Below are 19,618 nucleotides of genomic sequence, written 5' to 3'. Positions count from 1 at the left end.
CATGTGATATTTGACGTCCACAAACTAATGCTAGCAGACGGGATATCCGGCTTAACATCCATCTGAGCGACCAAATTCTCACTGATACAATGCTCCGTCTGCAAAGCACCGATGCCACGGTTTATCGATGGGTCCGGAATCAAACTCGGACGACCTAAAGACCCGTGGGGATGTTTGGGATTCCATGTTGCGCCCTGCTTGCACGCAGCTCACTTCTGGCAAGTTTAGCCTGGGTTTGAATCCCGACATATCTACAGACTGTCATCCTGTTGTTTGCATGTTGCGTTCGGTGTCTTGTGTGCCGTCCCTCAGATGGACTTCAACTGAGCGCCGCCTGCAAACTTTAGGGGGAAGATATTAATGATCCCGTGGAGTCGTCATTCGTGAAGAGGAGGCAATGTACCATCAGAACCCGGACCAAATTCCAGATTCGTGCTCAAATCAGTGGCAACACAGCTCTCCCCCTCCCCCCAATACCCAGGATACATGTGCTGCATGCAAAAGTAGAAGACTAAGAAGCCTGGCCTGCTTGCATTTGTGGTGGAACTGCTGCCTGAGTCCATCCTTGCTGGTTTGCGATGAGAATGAAAGAGCTCCAGTTGACATGTCTTTCCAGGAGTACATTGTTACTGCTGCAAGCATTGTGTGACGACATGAGAAGGAGGGGGAGGGGAGGGGGTAGAACTACTACCTCTACTTTCTGTATCATGTGCATGTTTACTGGACACTTGAAGTTTTTGAATCACTGACTGAACAAGAACCAGGCCTCAACTGTGGGAAAATTGACCACACAAGCCATGTGGTTTATACGAAAATACCCGTCACTTCCCAAGATTTGGGTGTTGAACCCCTGGTTTAACTCTCTGGCCAATACCATTCTCTCCAGCCAACCACCAGAAAGGACGCAGTCCATGAAGCTCCAAGACTTCGCAATGTCTCAACCTTTCTTCAGCAAATCATGAACTGGCTTTTCGGATAAGCCGATGCCTTGCTATCCTCCACAGAGCTCATTATACTTAATAGATCCTTCGTTTGACGTATTAAGGAGTATCGGTCCCCTACTCTGGGTGGCTGCAGCTGCTTCCCATATTGCACGTCTTGAGGTGATCAAGTCCAAGGCTCTCCTTGTTATGGTGTATGTCAGCAAGAAGCCAAGGTCCAAGATGTTTTTCTCACCGACTGCACACAGGTTGGTGGACCCTCAATTTTCGATCAGCCCATTCCTAGCTTAAATTCTTCCACCATTTTGACCCGGTTTACCCTCCACAATTCTAAGCCAGATGCTCAGCACCATTCATCCCTCTATTCTCTCACCTGTGGCACTCACTCTCAGAGCAGCTCTTGTCTGTCGTCTCTTGCCCGTCCTTCCAATCATTCAGGAATGCTTCCCATTGTCACTTCATGCTTCTCCCCTGCTCTACACTCGCTGACCACGTCCTACCCTTTTCCTATCTGCCACCCAATCACTCATGTGTGATCTCTTTGTCCGTGTTTCCCTTTGATCCCCTGTCGGTCTGTGAACCTGTTGCCCCCAGTCCTTTAAATCCCCCCGTGTGCTGAGATTTCTGGACACACAAAGAAAATGCTGTATATAAATGGCTCGCCACCAGACACCACCCCTGAAATCTCAAACATCAAACGCATGTCTCAAGCCAACACAGACAATGGTGGCTGCTCTTGGTAGTGCAGCAACAACAACAACAATAACAACAACAACAACAACAACAACAACAACAACAACAAAGAAAATCAAGTCTCAAACAAATGGAAATGCTCATAGTAAGCACACACAGGTGAGTTTCCTATTTCCTATGTATTTCCAACTTTGAGCAAAATGCTGTGCTATCCAATTGGTGGTGATTCTGCTGCAACTTCCTGGTTTTCCATGAAGTGACAACATGCTTTAACAAAATTTGGTCAATTGTAATTTATAAGCAAGCAATGAGCAATCGTTACAATACAGTATTTGTGCGATTCGAAGGGGCAACTCTCATTTATTTATTTATTTTACAAAATGAGACTTTTTATTTCAGTTCACCTGACAATTGACAATAGCTGAGATATTAGAGAGAGCGAGGTAGGTGTTGTATCTCTCTGGACGAGGGAAGGGGGAGGAATGGGAGAAGATAACACGTCGTCACGCTTAATTCAAAAAGAGGAGTGATTCATCATTCGTGTCATTGACCTCTTGTATTTGCGCTCATTGTTCGGTGAACTTTTGGACTTCGGGATGGCAAATGTGAACGGAAGAGCGCGTTGGTATGTGGGAATTAATTTGAAATGATTGCCTTTGCCAAAGAAAGGGGAAATTGCGCAGCGGCTTGAGAGTTCAAGATTCTCTTTTGTAGGAGGAGCAGGAGGATGATGGAGCAGCCATTGATGAGGCCAATGGTGAGGACAATGGCTCTGATCGTGAGGACGGTGTTGTTGCAGTGTAAACTCGAAAACATTGTTGTTGTTTTTCTTTTTACGAAGGAAGACCGTGTCTTCCTTAATCTTCTCTTCTTATACTTTTCAGCCATTATGATGGTTCAGTTTCTGCAGAAGCTATCAACATACAATACTGATGTGTTACGGTACTGTCTTTATTATTTAATGGATGTATGTCATACAGAGAGCTTTACTCAAGAGCTTGCGAGTGTTGTGGGTGGGCACGATATCTGTAATAAAGTTATCAACACATACCTGTACTTAGTGTACTGATGTCAACAATTGACGTTTTTTGTGGAGGTGGAGGTGCAAAGCTTGGTTGTTTCTTCCCCCCTCCCAAAAATGATTCTGGGACAAAGATTTCAGCATTCAAGTGCAGATAAGGCATAACCTGTTGTTTCCTTCCCTTCTCCAATTTTTTTCATCTCAAGCCTCGTTTTTTTTCTTTCTTTTTTTGTTTGCAGTGTTTGCTGACATAATGATAAATACACCTCAGCCAAATCTTGATGTTCTCATCGGACATGATGCCCTCCTCTCTGTGAACTTCACAAGCCTGAACATCCCAGTGGTTCGCTGGAACTTTCTCTCAAATGATGATGAATCCTCCGAGATCAATTCCTTCAACGTCAGCGAACCAACAAACATGCTTGTTGTCCATAGTCATGAAGGCCGTTTAATTGGGCATTCCAATGGCTCTCTGACCTTGAAGAATGTGTCCATTGCAGACGTTGGCACATACACTGCCAGCTTTGTAACATACACTTCAGAAGGAAATAAAAACACCAACATTATTCTTCATATTTATGGTAAGCACATGTTCATATCTCTGGTTCAATTCATATATGTACATGTATATTTTTATATATATATATATATATATATATATATATATATATATATATATATTAGCAAATACCAACCGTTGCTTCGCTGACGGGAATACTAAAGGGAGGGGGGAAAGTGAAGAGGTGGAGGGGGAGTGATGAGGGGTGGGGGAGCATCAATTACGATTCATTACTGTTTCATCTAAATGATTCTGCATAGAATAACAGTGAAGATGGAAACAAAATAATGTCTGAAATCCATTTTCTACCGCTCGTACTATAAACATGGACTGCAGATGAACACCGCCCGGACAGGTCCGGAGACAAAACCCACCAAACACATCCGGAGCCAAGCCGTCCAGACACGTTCGAAGACAATCTCGTGAAACTCCCATCCAGACACATCCAGAGACAAACTTCCATCCAGACATAAACACCGCCCGGACCCATCCGAAGACAAACTCACGAAACTCCCATCCGGACACGTCCAGAGACAAACTTCCATCCAGACGTAAACACCACCCTGACACGTCCGAAGTCAAATATCATCCAGACATGTCTGGAGACTAACACTGTCCAGACATAATGACCAGCACAAACCACTCACTCACGATGATGGAGCACGAACCACTCACTCACGATGACGGAGCACGAACCACTCACTCACGATGATGGAGCACAAACCACTCACTCACGATGACGGAGCACGAACCACTCACTCACGATGACGGAGCACGAACCACTCACTCACGATGATGGAGCACAAACCACTTGCTCGGGATGATGGAGCACAAAACACTCACCACGATGATGGAGCACGAACCACTCACTCAGGATGACGGAGCACCAACCACTCACTCACGATGATGGAGCACGAACCACCCACTCAGGATGACAGAGGATGAACCACTCACTCACGATGACAGAGCACGAACCACTCACTCACGATGACGGAGCACGAACCACTCACTCACGATGACGGAGCACGAACCACTCGCTCGGGATGATGGAGCACGAACCACTTGCTAGGGATGATGGAGCACGAACCAGTCACTATGGATGACGGAGCACGAACCACTCACTCACGATGACAGAGCACAAACCACTCACTCACGATGACGGAGCACGAACCACTCGCTCGGGATGATGGAGCACGAACTACTTGCTAGGGATGATGGAGCACGAACCAGTCGCTAGGGATGATGGAGCATGAACCACTCTCTAGGGATGATGGAGCATGAACCACTCGCTAGGGATGATGGAGCTCGAACGACTCGCTAGTGATGATGGAGCTCGAACAACTCGCAAGGGATGAAGGAGCACAAACCACTCACCTTGGATGAAGGAGCACGAAGCACTCGCTAGGGATGATGGAGCTCGAACCACTCGCTAGGGATGAAGGAGCACTAACCACTCGTGAGAGACAATGGAGCACGAACCACTCACTAGGGATGATGGAGCATGAACCACCACTCGGGATGACGGAGCACGAACCACTCACTCAGGATGAAGGAGCATGAACCACTCTCTCTGAATGACGTGGTACGGCAAAAGCGTCCACAGCGAGTGGACGATTTGCCCAGAATGACGTAGCGCGGTACAGCTGTCAATTTAGAGGGCACTCGGAAAGTGGCTTAAGCACTCAAGCACTCCAATTCAATTGTTGATAAGAAATGGCTGGCCAGGTTGCGGCTGCATACCATGATGATGTGTTGGTGCTGGGGATCTCTTTGTAGGGGGATCCCTATAAAGGATCCATTTAACTTTAATGCCAGTCTTCACCACGCACGGAGTAGTTAATGAAATATAATGAATTGGTTCAAATAATGACAAAGACATCTCAAAGTTCAATCGCCCGTGAAATGAACATTTCAGGTAATCTGCCATGTTGCCTGCTCGTCTGTGCATGCGTTACATGGTGCATCATTTGTGGTCCGCACAAACATTATAACTTTATTTTAAAATGTCCGTTTTTCACCATATTTGCTTTGATACCCTGTTGCGCACATTGCGAAACCTCTAAAAATATAGACACAGATCTGACAGATGCTATGGATAAGCAGTCGTTCTGGGGGACAGGGCACGACGTCAAGCAGTGAATGCATTAAATCATACAGCTCAATGAAGCTGGTTAATTTTGGCACTTTCCTTAAATTTTTGTTCACTCAATATAATTCTCCAAGCAGGAGAAAAAGATGAAGTTTAATGCCTTCGAAATTTCACATTTTCTTATGTATCTATGGAGGAGGAAAGAATGTAGTCTTGCGCTTGCTAAAGTAAATAAGTAAACCAGCTTCGTGAGAGACTCATTATTTCTTTAAATTATCAGATTTCCCTCCAGATTTTGACACTTATTTAGTCCGGACAATATCCAATCCTCAAAACCAAAACAATATTTCGATGACATACTTTAATTAGTCCATGAGAGTAGATCGTGGAAAATCGTATCATAGAACGCATGAAATCGCTCCAAGCTCCTAATTTGAAAACTATAGAACTTACAAAAGTGATGTATACAGTCATTAGTAGCTATTATGAACAGGCATTCATAATGGGTGAGGAAAGTAAAAAAAACAAAAAAAAAAACACTTTATCGTGAAGAAATCGTGGCGGCCTGTTCCAAGTCGATGCATGGTTGAGCAGGCCAAAAAACATGGCGGCGGCTTCAGACCCCAGCGAAGTTACCTTGGAGACGCCTTAAGTCCCCAAAGAGCGAGGTGGCCGAGGATGCGCCTGATAAAGGAAATAATTAAATAAGGCCGTTAATTATCTTCAAAAGAGGTGTTTTAATTAACCCAAACACCCAATTTTCACTCTTGCACTTCCTTGGAGTTTTCTTGGTATGCATGCAAAGTTTCAGCTGCGAGGTTTTATAGTTTTGGAGTTATGAAAGAGACACACTGACACACACACACACACACACACACACACACACACACACACACACACACACACACACACACACACACACACACACACACACACACACACACACACACACACACACACACACACACACACTGCCATTTTAAGTACATATGTAATTATATATATATATATATATATATATATATATATATATATATATTTGGCAATTAATACCCCCTCTCTCCACAGGGGTCATAAGCCACATGCACAGGTGACAATCACAAACATCTCCCCATCGTCGTGAGGGTGGGGGGTGGAGGGGAGCGTTTATTTTATATTTATGACCTTATTCCTGGTACCCTCAGCACCTATACATAATTTGGTAGTGATTGGCCAATCTATTTTCGATTCTACAAGGTACATACACACATACATACATACATACATATATAATACATACATACATACACACATACATACTTACATACATACATACATACGTACATACACATATACATACATATATACATACATACATATATACATACATTCATGAATTTAAATTTGATGTTCATCATCAGAGAAATGTACTCATCCCTGCAATCCTTTAATGTTTTCTGCTTTTTTTTTAAATCCTAATTTATTGGCCTGTTCTTTTCTCCACAGATACTCTGACACATTTCTTCATCCTCATGGAGCCGGATCCCCCAGCGTTGGGTCCTGTTAAGCTTGTGTGTCAAACAAACTCCTCCTTGGAGTCGACGGTTCATTATAACTGGACTTTCAATGGCAAAGCAGGTGAAGTCGTGCCGGGGTCCACGATCAATGGATCATCCTTGATTGTTAATGTGACAGAAACAATGCGAGGCTTTTTTGTCTGCAGCGCGTGGAACCCACAGAGTCGAAAATCCAGCGAAGCCCGCTTGCTGGAAGCAAATTGTGAGTGGCGTGCACACCATAGTTTGAAATTTGAACAATATTAGGAGGCTTTATGATCATAGGTTTCTAATATTGTTACAAGGAGGTTTTCTTTTTAAACTTTTTATTTTTCTCGCGTGAACAACAATAAATGTTGCCAATGATTTCTGTGGCTTGTGTTTGTGAAATTGTGCTTCATTTAAAAAAAATAAATTTTGCTTGTGTTCTGTTTGACTATAATACGACTGATGAATGTTCAAAGTAAATTGTTTGTTTGTTTCATTCACTGCTGTTTTATTTAAGTGTGATTGCAAACTTTTGACGCGTTACATTTTTGGGATATTGTTTGGTTCTGCATTGACATGTAATTTTTTCTTTCACGCATCTTTAATGAGCTTAACCTTCTTGTATTGTAAGATGCTTTTGTTTTTGTCGATATTTCTTCTCCAATTGTTTTATTTTATTTTATTTCATACAAGTATCTATTAATCGTCTTGTTTTGTGTAATAATGTCTGTATATGCCTGGTGTATATGTCTGTATAAGCTGTTGAATTAATACCAGGTGGGGTTGACTCTGCCTGTCATCCTTCCGAGGTCGGGAAAATGAGTGCCAGCTTGCTGGTATCCTGTGTCGGAGTGGTGACCCGTCCAGGATTATGCCCAATAGCCAAGGAGACTGCTTAGGCAGCACCAACACTCTGCACAGAGTATGGTTCTGATGGATGGATGGATGGATGGATTGTCTGTATGTCTGTCTATTTGTTTATCACATGTTTTTGGCCACAGTTTTCAAGCAATCGTTCTGAAATTTTTGTGTGTGTTTAGGTGACCGGACAAGGACAGCAACGCTTAAATTTGGTGAAGATCCGAATCCAGATCCGGCGAGGATAAATTTCAAGTGTTTCTTCACCGTTGAGAGATAGGGCCAAAAACGATATATAGCACAATATCTCAAAAGGTTATGAATGGATTTGGATGAAACTTGGTGGACAGGTTGGGTATGTGACAAGGAAGAATTGATTCGATTTTGATGAAGATCCGAATCCGGATACGAGAATTATTTATTTTTTGAGTGATTCTTCACCATTAAGAGTTGGGGCCAAAAACCATGTATCGCATGATATCTCAAAACGTTGTGGACGAGTTATGACAAAACTAAGTGAATGAGTTGGTTAGGTGACAAGAACAAGCCGATTCGATTTTGGTTAAGGTCCATATTCAGATCCGATTTACCAGTGGGATGCAAAATGTAAACTGTTCAGCCTGGCGTTGGTATGCACTCTACTGAGTGCCATTCCATTTCGCCAAGTGTCACTCCACGAGTGGTTTTTCATTCTGTTTGTTCATCTGTCTTTGCAACGATTTTCTCTTAAACAACTCGACCAGGGACCATAAACCCATATTATTATAAAGGTAAGCTCGGTGTTGGCTTAACGGTTAAGGTGGCTGGCTGGCTTAAGATCTTAGGGTCTTGAGTTTGAGCCCCTGTCATTCTGTTAAATAACACCAGGTGGGTTGACTCAGCCTGTCATCCTTCTGAGGTTGGCAAAATGAGTACCAACTTACTGTAAACATGGGGCGCTCCATCAGCGGCGTAGCCACGCTCCAGGCAATGATGCAACCAGTAGCCACAGACTGCATCCGGATATTTTATTTATTATAAAGGTCTTTGTCTGAGGATTTTAGGTTGTATATTATTTTTAGTTTATCTGGAATTTACATTCCAGAAAAGGTATTGTCATCGTGCACCCTCTGTCCGTCCATCCGTCCGTCCGTCTCCTTTTTCGACTTCTCTGGCCAAACCGCTGGGCCGATCCAGCTGAAATTTTGCAGCAACATTCCTCTCCTGACTGGTAACAGGGATTGTAAAGCTCATTCCAGTCACTTGACTTTAAGTAGGTCAAAATGGCCAACTTAGTAAATTTCTTCAAAAATCTTCTTCTCCAGATGCACCAGTCAGAATGCTACCAAATTTTGGTTTCAACATTAGTCCAGGGTCCTGATGCTAAATTATGAAGGTCCTGTCACTCACTTGACCGGAAGTGTGTCAAAATGGCCAAATTAGTCAATTTTGGGAAAAATCACGTAAATTCCTTCAAAAATCTTCCTCTCCAGACCCACTAGTCAGAATTCTACCAAATTTGGGTTGCAACATTAGGCCAGGGTCTTGATGCTAAATTGTGAAGGTCCTGTCAATCATGTGACGGGAAGTGTGTCAAAATGGCCGAATTAGTCAATTTTGGGAAAAAATCACGTAAATTCCTTCAAAAATTTTCCTCTCCAGACCCACCAGTCAGAATTCTACCAAATTTGGGTTGCAACATTAGGTCAGGGTCCTGATGCTAAAGTGTGAAGTTCCTGTCAATCACGTGACCGGAAGTGTGTCAAAATGGCTGAATTAGTCAATTTTGGGAAAAAATCATGTAAATTCCTTCAAAAATCTTCCTCTCCAGACCCACCAGTCAGAATTCTACCAAATTTGGGTTGCAACATTAGTCCAGGGTCCTGATGCTAAATTATGAAGGTCCTGTCACTCACTTGACCGGAAGTGTGTCAAAATGGCCAAATTAGTCAATTTTGGGAAAAATCACGTAAATTCCTTCAAAAATCTTCCTCTCCAGACCCACCAGTCAGAATGCTACCAAATTTGGGTTGCAACATTAGGCCAGGGTCTTGATGCTAAATTGTGAAGGTCCTGTCAATCATGTGACCGGAAGTGTGTCAAAATGGCCGAATTAGTCAATTTTGGGAAAAAATCACGTAAATTCCTTCAAAAATCTTCCTCTCCAGACCCACTAGTCAGAATTCTACCAAATTTGGGTTGCAACATTAGGTCAGGGTCTTGATGCTAAATTGTGAAGTTCCTGTCAATCACGTGACCGGAAGTGTGTCAAAATGGCCAAATTAGTCAATTTTGGGAAAAAATCACGTAAATTCCTTCAAAAATCTTCCTCTCCAGACCCACCAGTTAGAATTCTACCAAATTTGGGTTGCAACATTAGGCCACCACCCAGATAAGCTGCAGGTCCAGTGGTCCTATTTTTTACATGAGGATCGACCTTGTATTTTTTTTTCGTGGTGACAGCACACTGCAAAATCATTTCCTTGTGACCATACCGAGTTCAAACCCCCTAATATGGTGAGGTTACAAGGCACCGATTGAGTCCGATAACAGCAAATGCTGCATGATCTGTGAACAACAAGCGTCATCTCCCACATCAATGCCTTGCTCTGCCCTGCTAATAACCAGATAAAAGGTGTGTTGCGGTCAGGTTGAAAAAAAATTAAACTAAAAACGACTCTGCGTTCATTTACCTGTGACCACACTCGAAAACGATCCTGCTATTGCACTAAGAAAATACCAGTGTGAGTTGTGGATGGATTCGGTCAAAACCTTGTGAACATGTTTGGTGTGTGATAAGGTCCAATTGCTTCGATTTTGGTGAAGATCCGAATCCGGATCCAGATACGAGAATTTTAAAGCAATTCTTCACCATTGAGAGATCGGGCAGAAAATGATATTTGGCATGATATCTCAAAAATGTGGACGAGTTGTGACAAAACTAGGTGGATGAGTTGGTTAGGAGACGAGAACAAGCCGATTTGATTTTTCGTCCAGATCCGGCCTATCGGTGGGATACAAAACGTAAACTGTTCAGCCTGGCGTAGGTATGTGCTCTACCGTGTGCCCGTTCTAGTTTATTTAACGTTTTCATTGTAATGAAATGTATTTTTGAAGAGGTAAAGATGAAGATTTTTATGAGAAGACCTTGGTGACCAACAGCCCATTTATCGTTCACTCTCATGTGAACATGACGGTTCTGATGCTTCAACTTTGGGTTTCGCCATTACATTTGGAATTTGCAAAGTTGGTGGTAATTGCAAAAGAGGAGAAGTTGCTTTATTTTTTTTTCTTACACTATAACTTCTCTCTCTCTCTCTCTCTCTCTCTCTCTCTCTCTCTCTCTCTCTCTCTCTCTCTCTCTCTCTCTCTCTCTCTCTCTCTCTCTCTCTCTCTGTCTCTGTCTCTGTCTCTGTCTCTGTCTCTGTCTGTCTCTGTCTCTGTCTCTGTCTCTGTCTCTGTCTCTGTCTCTGTCTCTCTCTGTCTCTCTCTCTCTCTTTCTCTCTTTCTCTCTTTCTCTCTCTCCCTCTCCCTCTCCCTCTCTCTCTCTCTCACAAGGTGCTGAGTGGCCGGATAAGTCTACTCATCAGATGGTGAAAGTTTTGCAGGGTAATTCTGCCAAATTTGATATCCATGTGATGACGAGCAATTTCTTTGCGATTGAATGGATCTTCAGAAAATCTGGAAGTCAGGTGAGTGAAATGTGTTTGGACATGTGAGTGATCTGATTAATTTTGTTCCTCTATTTACAAAGTAATGGCACCTGAAGGCAAGGCTGAATGTTTATTTTCATTCCATTTGGCTTGCATATTATCTTCCCACATTTCTAATCCAAATCCCACACCGATTGGTTCCAGGTGGCTGTTGCGATGATCAATGAATCTACGATGGTGGCTGAGGGCTACGCTCGTCGAGCAGAAATCAATAAAAGCAATGGATCACTGACCCTTCTCGAGGTCAAGCAGTCAGATGCTGGCAATTACTTTGCTAATGTCAGCTCATGTAAGAAAAGGTGGCAAGAGGTCTTCGAACTCAAGGTCGAAGGTAAGAATATATTCAGGTAGGCTCTGTCGCTTCTCCACCATTACCTCGATCTCTTGCAATTTTTTGCCATTTTTTTTTTAAAAGAAGGCAACTATTTTCAACTTTAACCACACTCTGTTACCTCTTATCCTTTTCCATTGACATGATTCCCTCTTTTGCCATCGTTCAAGCAATAAATGGAAGGGAAAGATAAGAAGGCAACTATCCAAAGCAGATATCTTCCAATGACCAGATACTAAAACAAACACATCCATCTTTTTTGGAACCAGTATTTGAACTACAGACCTTGTGCTCTCTTATAATGAATTGTCAGGCATGAAGTTGTGCTGTTTGGATAAATATGAGAAATATTTTAAATTCATACAGATGAAGGACAAGATTTGGCCCAAAACACTGCCTTGGAGAACTCCAACGTCCACTGGAAGAGGGGAGGAAAGGGTTCTATTGATGGCCAGTGTGACCACTCCTTGGCTTTTTTCACAAGATCTTGGCTATTCGTTGTTCACCTTGGCGTCTTGGTTTTCTAAAGGTTTTCTTGGCGTATAGGTTTTCTATTATCATCGCTTTTCCGAAACCTTGTGAATTCTTGGCTTTTTTCATTGGCTCACCTTGGCATTTATGAAAATGAGGAGTGGTCACACTGTTGATGGCAACATGCTGACTTCATAAGTGGAGGAAGTGAGAAATCCAAGAATGAAAGTGGCCTTCTGTACCGCAGGCAGAGCATTTCTCGGACAAGCATTTACCGATCTTGTTCAAACTTGGCATACAGACAAGGAATGAAGGCTTACACATAAGCACGTCATTTATTTTTCCAAGATCAGATTCAAGATGGCCGACTGGCGGCCATTTTAGTTGTAAAAAAAAAAAAACCCGATGTTGAACTGGCCTCAACCATTTCTCGGACGTGCATTTACCAATGTTGTTCAAACTTGGCACACAGATAGTGAATGATGGCTTCCATATGAATGTCTTTTGTTTTTTCAAGATCGGATCCAAGGTGACTGACTGGTGGCCATTTTGTTACCTAAACGTGTCCCCAACCATTTCTCCAACGTGCATGGTCCGATTTTGTTCAAACTTGGCACAAGCACGGTCCACAATGGCATACACTTGCCAAAGTAGGACAGACTGAACATGACAGAGAGAGGAAGCAAGAATGCCAGAGCAGGATTTGAGAACAAGGGCACTGATGCCATCTGAGCCCATCGCCAAAGGAGATTCAAGGCAGGACAGACCTTTTTCTACCTTTTTGGATGAGGACACAGAGTTCAGTAGACAGTGGGTAAGTTGGGGTGAGATGGGCACAGAAGAGGATGGGTTGGGACATGAGATTTGGAAGCAAAAACAGAGTTAACTAGAAGGGCACTTGGTGGGGCGCATACCTCCGCCCTCCTAATGCCTGATTCACGAGAACATATCTGACCCATTACATTTTTGAAATATCATGCAATATATCGTTTTTGGCCCTATCTCTCAATGGTGAATAATCACTTAAAAAACTAAATAATTATCGTATCCAGATCCGGTTTTGGATCTTCACCAAAATCGAATCATTTAGTTCTTGCTGCACACCCAACGTGTCCACCAAGTTTCATCTAAATCCGTCCACAACTTATTGAGATATCGTGCCGTACATCAGTTTAGCACTATCTCTGAACGCTGAAGAATCACTTAAAAAATTATCAGATCCGAATCCGTAATTGGATCTTCACAAAAAATGAATCAATTATGCTTTGTCACACACCCAACCTCTCCACAAAATTTCATCCAAACCTGTCCATAAATTTTTGAGATATCCTGCGCACGGACAAACAAACAAATGAAATTGCTCGTTGAGCAAGGAATTGCTGGAATAACTTTGTCATATCTCCATGATCTCTGAAAAATCAAAAACCTGGAAATCAATTTGGTTCTTCTAAGTCGATAGTGCTACTGTTTAATGAGTTATAGCACTTAATTTGGTCATGTTCACAACTTGGAAGTCAATCGAACTTGAAATGGCATTTTTATCACAATTTGAAAGTTTTGACCCGACCCCCCTGACATTCGACCCCCGACCGCTAAGCAGGGTGTTGGTGTGACACCCCAATGAGACATATGGTTGGATGCAGAATTGGAAGATGCACATTTTGGATTTGGTTTGAAGTCGATACGACCATTTTAGCGGACGTTATTGCCAAAATAATTTCGGTTTTTCGGTGACCTTGACCTTGACCTTTGACCGAGATTCACCAAAAACGACAAGTGTCTAAGATGGACCATGGTCGATGTCTGTACCCAGTTCGGTCATGATCGCTGAAACGGTGTGGCTGCTACAGGGTAAACAAACAAACAGACAGGCAGACAGACACACAGAATGACACACACAACCGACCAACATAATTGCCGAAATCTGAAGGATTCCGGCAATTAACAAACAAGCAGACAGGAAGGGGTGAAAACAGAACCTCCTTCACCTTTGGTGGACTGAGGTTATGATGAACTCTAAATTGCTTATAATGATGATTATAAAGATTAACTTTACATTGCTGGACCTGTCTGAGATTTGCTTCTGACCAATTCTCTCGTGATGCTTGGAATAAAGCTTCAAAATCTTGTGAGAAGAGCATGAGGTTAATGGTAATAGACTCGGTGGCATCATGGTTAGAGTGTTCTTTCCATTTTTAGTACGTCAGTGGTTCGATTCCAACCCTTGCAGAGTTATACCAAAGACTTTTTAAAATATTTACAGACTGTGCCTTGCTCAAGATAGAGCGCAGCCAAACCCAATATGTAGGAGGAATTTTTTTCCTTAATTGTCTACTAAATGCGGAGAGAAAAATGACCATCCAGGGAGATGTTGCCCGTACCCAAAGTGCTTTATGATGTTATGTCACTTCCCTCAAGCTCAGCAGCTCTGTTGATCTTAACCCTTTGAACCCTAGCAACCGTTTTACCAGCCGCAATTCAAACCTCCACATGCCCGAGTGGCCGGGCTTTTCTCCAGCGAGCCCAGAGTTGGGGAGCGAAAAGTCCAAGGAGCTCAGGGTTCAAAGGGTTAAGTTAAGTCCAGTGTTGTCTCAGGTACTTGTAGGTTACTGTTTTCACCCCTTTCTGTTTGTTACTTATGAAATCTAAAGATTTCGTAAGTATATTGATGACTTCCGTTTCTATTTGTTTGTTTGTGTGTTTGTTTGTGAGTTTGTTTGTTTGTGTGTTTGTTTGTAGGCACGATAACTCGAGAACGGAAGAAGCTACCAATGTCAAATTGCACCACGCGATTCAGGAGGGTGATGGCTTGCGCTGATTAGATTTTGGTCAAAATCGGTCAAAGCTCAAGGTCACAGTGAGGTCAAACATAATTCCGTAAATTAATGTGGAGAAATGGAGTATTTTTGCTTCCCTCGACGTTACGAGTTCGTTTTAACTTCGATTTTAATTTTGTCTTCGGTTTTTGCGATCGCTTAGGATGCTTAAAACTTGGTTGTCGAAATTCTGGTAAAAATCGGATGTTTTGGAGACGTTTTAAGATTGTATAAAAAATATTACACTCGCGCGTCACGGGTCATCATGTGGTGCAGTGCACTTGAGCAGAGGCGGCGTTGACCACGTAAAGGTTTTGCGTGTGCGCGCTGACGGTGTTTTCGATAAAGATGGTGTTTAAAAGTCATTTTTTATCCCAATAAAGGTTATCGTCGCATGCCTGACTCGCTAAGCCGTTGGATTATGTAAAGATTGTTGGTGGATGGCCGAATATTACGGTTTTGTGGCTTTGATAAAATAATTGCGTGGAGAAATGGAGATTTTTGCTTCGGTCAACATTACGATTTTTGATGGTTTGGTGCAGAATCATCGTAGAAACTTCTGGTTTGTGTCGCTACCTTCTCTAGAGACAGCTTTTAGTAGACAAGGTCAGAGGTCAAGTTGACGATTTCGTAAGTACCAGTCTATGACTGCTTGTTTGTTTGTTTGTGTGTTTGTGAACAGTATTACGGAAAAACTCTTCGACGGATTTCGACGAAACTTGGTGGGGGGGTTCGGTCTGGTCCAAGGATCATGTCATTAGATTTTGGACTTGGTCCAAATTCCAATATGGCTGCTATGGCGGCCAATTTGAAAAAAAATATTTGAATTTTTTTTTTTTTGCATTTCTACATGTTTTAAGTGATTTCCAACCCCCCCCCCCCCCCACAAAAAATTGTTAGAAAAAAAAATTAGCAAATTTTTTTCAACAAAATTTCGATTTTTTTTTGTATTTCTACATGTTTTAAGTGATTTCCAACCCCCCCACCCCCACAAAAAAATTGTTAGAAAAAAAAATTAGCAATTTTTTTTCAACAAAATTTCGATTTTTTTTTTGTATTTCTACATGTTATAAGTGATTTCCAACAAAAAACATGCCTAAATTATCATTGCGGCTGATTTTGGAACTTCGTAAGATATACCCACGTAAAATCAATTTCTGTCTCAAGGAATCTAGTTATGACGAATGAATTGAGTGTGTAAAAGTTAAAAGTAAAAGGGAAAGTTGCAAACTATAACTATGTGAGCACTGTTGACATCAAATTGAATGAATAGGATATCAGGTTCACTTGAGTGACCTAGCAGTCTTGGCGGTGGAGGTTTTGCGCTCTACTGAGTGCTCCCCCTCTCGTCTTCATATTTGTGCATGATTTGTGTTGCAGATCTTCCATGAGCCTTTGACCATGTAACATATATCAATATAGACATGGGGTTTGTCTACTGTCAACAAATATCTTTGTAATTCATATAAGATTTATTTGTGGCAAGCACCTCAAGGAGTCTTCGTCATATAAAACAAAACAACTAATGGGAACTTGCTTTCGTCTTCGTGCCACTCGTAGAACTAACTTAGTTATTCAAACTATAAACATAAAGCCACTCGTAGAACTCATTTTATTAGTTAGATGCGCTGGTGGAAGTAAATTAAATAAATTAAAAATTGCTCTGCGATAATAAATCCACAGATTCTTTATTATTTTCATTTATTTATTTAATACTCTGATTATAAGTAGTTAGCACGGAATTTTGGGGCCATCATTTTTTTTTGCTGCAATCCAGTTGTTTTCCCCCATAATGGAACAGTGTTTAGTTTCTTGATATGATGAGATGTATAAAATCTCGTGTCAGAAACTGATGTCATGTTTTTGTGAAGTTTTTGATTTCCAGGTATTAATTTTTGTTTCATCACAAGTAATAGGTACATTAGATCTTTCATTTTTCCCTCCTCTCCCAATTATTTTTCAGATCCCACAAACACAGCAGCTCTCATTGGGGGGCTTGTGGGAGGGATTTGTGGACTGCTACTGTTGTTGCTGGCACTGGTTGTGGGATTCTACTGCTGTTACCGTAAAGACGATAATAGTTTGCACATTTCCAAGATAAGAAGCAGTGAGTAACGTGGAATGGGATGATCGGTACCCTTGTTCCCTATTATATATGCGATGAGACATTATGACCTTGTTATGTGGGAGTTAAAGTGCTCTGTATTACATAATGTGAGTAATAACTATGTGGTGTATTGTAGTTGTTATATTCCACATAATTCAGTGTTTCATGGAACTTTGACGTTTTATTTACCCCTTCACCATTTATACAATGAATATCACTTGTTCTGTGTTTGCAGAAAATTTTCCACCAGAAACCATCGACACAGTGTAAGTCTGTCCATGAAATCAACCTCGAGATGTAGAACAAACTTTAAATTTAACGAGATTTGGGGGTTTAATGATTTAGAGCGTCTGGCTGCTCCGAGTTTGGGAAGTCGGTGGTTCGAACCACGGCCAAGTCATACCAAAGACTTTAAAAATGGTACGTGCTGCTTCCTTGTTTTATTCTCAGCATTTAAAAAGGATAGAACATTGACAAACACTCATATATTGGCATCTATCTGTGTTGGTTTGATAGGCTTCATGGCCTCCTCTAACATTGAGGTTCCTTTGAAGGGAAGTGTTGTTTTTATGTTTATCTCTTTTCATAACAATTTTCACCAGCATTGTGAAAACTTAGTGTTGTTTACTTCATATCGATTTCAGTAAACTTTGCTGGAGTTTATCAACAGTGTCTTTAAAAAAAAATTGTTTATCAATAGTGTTTGCACCATATGAGACAAAATACTATTTTGATACATGTCATGTATTCGTATACTTTATTCATCATGAATATTTAAAAGTAGTACAGTAAACCCTCAAATATCACGGGAGTAAGGTTCCTGGACATCGTGGAGTGTTAGGTTCCTGGACATCATGGAATGTTGGGTTCCTGGACATCGCGGAGTGTTAGGTTCCTGGACATCGAGGAGTGTTAGGTTCCTGGACGTCATGGAGTGTTGGGTTCCTGGACATCGCAGTGTTAGGTTCCTGGACATCATGGAGTGTTGGGTTCCTGGACATCGCAGAGTGTTAGGTTCCTGGACATCATGGAGTGTTGGGTTCCTGGACATCGCGGAGTGTTAGGTTCCTGGACATCGAGGAGTGTTAGGTTCCTGAACATCATGGAGTGTTGGGCTCCTGGACATCGCGGAGTGTTAGGTTCCTGGACATCGCGGAGTGTTAGGTTCCTGGACATCATGGAGTGTTGGGCTCCTGGACATCGCGGAGTGTTAGGTTCCTGGATATCGCGGAGTGTTAGGTTCCTGGATATCGCGGAGTGTTAGGTTCCTGGACATCGCGGAGTGTTCGGTTCCTGGACATCATGGAGTGTTGGGTTCCTGGACATCATGGAGTGTTAGGTTCCTGGACATCGCGGAGTGTTAGGCTCCTGGAAATCGCGGAGTGTTGGGTTCCTGGACATTGCGGAGTGTTGGGTTCCTGGACATCGCGGAGTGTTGGGTTCCTGGACATTGCGGAGTGTTGGGTTCCTGGACATCGTGGAGTGTTAGGTTCCTGGATATCGCGGAGTGTTAGGTTCCTGGATATCGCGGAGTGTTGGGTTCCTGGACATCACGGAGTGTTAGGCTCCTGGAAAATGCCGTGATAGTTAAAACTGCGATTGGGAAAACCAAGGCCCAATGGGAAAAGGGGGGTTAAGTTCCTGGGCTTCAAGGAAATATCGAGGAAGCTCAGCGGCAGACAAAAATAAACATATTACAATTGAAATAAACATCGAAAAAATATATAAAGCATGATAACATTGAAATAAACATGAAAATATAATAAAAACCATGTAAATTGAACAAAAACACAAGAGTTTTACCTTTTAAATTTATTACAAAACAGAGGTGGGTGGGAGTAAGAACATTACGTACTCATACTGTACTCTGCCATAAATAGAAAACACAAGGCTTAGCTTGGGATCATGATGATAATGTGGGAGTGGAGAGTGGGGGAGGGTGAGCAGTGAGGGTGGAGCGGGATTCAGTGATTGGAAGAGCAGCATTAGCTTTATGACAGTCGCCAGCAGCATTGCCACATAAGAGAAATGTCGGACAACCCTTAACCACCTTACCTTGAACCTCGATCCACCTTTCCTTGAACATTGATCTATTCTCTTTGGAAAGGAAGGTCAGAAGTGACATCCTCTTTCAGAATAATCTCGTCAGCGTTTGACCTGCTCCAGCATAAATCCCTTTGCCTCGATTAGTTCCATAAGCTTTGGTAACCCTTGAAAAATAACGTTTAAAAAATAAAATGGTGTTTGAGAGCAGGGGTTCGAGTGCAGGTGTTGGAAACAAGGGTTTGAGAACGGGGGCTCGAGTGTGGGTGCCGGAAAGTGGGTTTTGGGAATGAAGTTGAAATACGGAGTTGGAAAATGAAGGTTTGGGAATGAGGAAGAGAACAATGGGGCATGTTCTCCCGACAATCATTGACCCCGTAATGGCGGCCCACAGATGCCACATTTTCACCTCGATCCAACCGATCTAACAACTTTATCTTTTCACCCGTCATAACCTTTATCTGCCTTTTGACA

General features: G+C 42.3%; 1 protein-coding gene across 5 annotated transcripts in view; it reads left to right on the top strand.

Moving 5' to 3' along the window:
- The window catches only part of LOC147024265 (cell adhesion molecule CEACAM5-like), a 33,698-nt gene that overhangs the window by 2,503 nt on the left and 11,577 nt on the right, over positions 1-19,618 (top strand). For 3 of the 5 annotated variants that reach the window (XM_085884041.1, XM_085884038.1, XM_085884039.1), the window contains exons 2-7: positions 2,895-3,236; positions 6,789-7,061; positions 11,222-11,355; positions 11,521-11,707; positions 16,958-17,101; positions 17,337-17,367. In XM_085884041.1, the coding sequence (XP_085740167.1) occupies positions 2,909-3,236; positions 6,789-7,061; positions 11,222-11,355; positions 11,521-11,707; positions 16,958-17,101; positions 17,337-17,367 (1,097 nt within the window). In that variant the 5' untranslated portion in view covers positions 2,895-2,908. Of the gene's footprint in view, positions 1,794-2,894; positions 3,237-6,788; positions 7,062-11,221; positions 11,356-11,520; positions 11,708-16,957; positions 17,102-17,336; positions 17,368-19,618 lie in introns of all 5 variants that reach the window. The other 2 variants (XM_085884040.1, XM_085884042.1) reach the window with 2 other exon arrangements.

Source organism: Eptatretus burgeri, chromosome 6 (assembly GCF_056783735.1).
Source record: "Eptatretus burgeri isolate ZD-2024b chromosome 6, Ebu_testis_v1, whole genome shotgun sequence".
Lineage (NCBI taxonomy): Eukaryota > Metazoa > Chordata > Myxini > Myxiniformes > Myxinidae > Eptatretus > Eptatretus burgeri.
The sequence above is the reverse complement of the archived record's forward strand: the minus strand, read 5'-3'. Positions and strand labels throughout refer to the sequence as shown.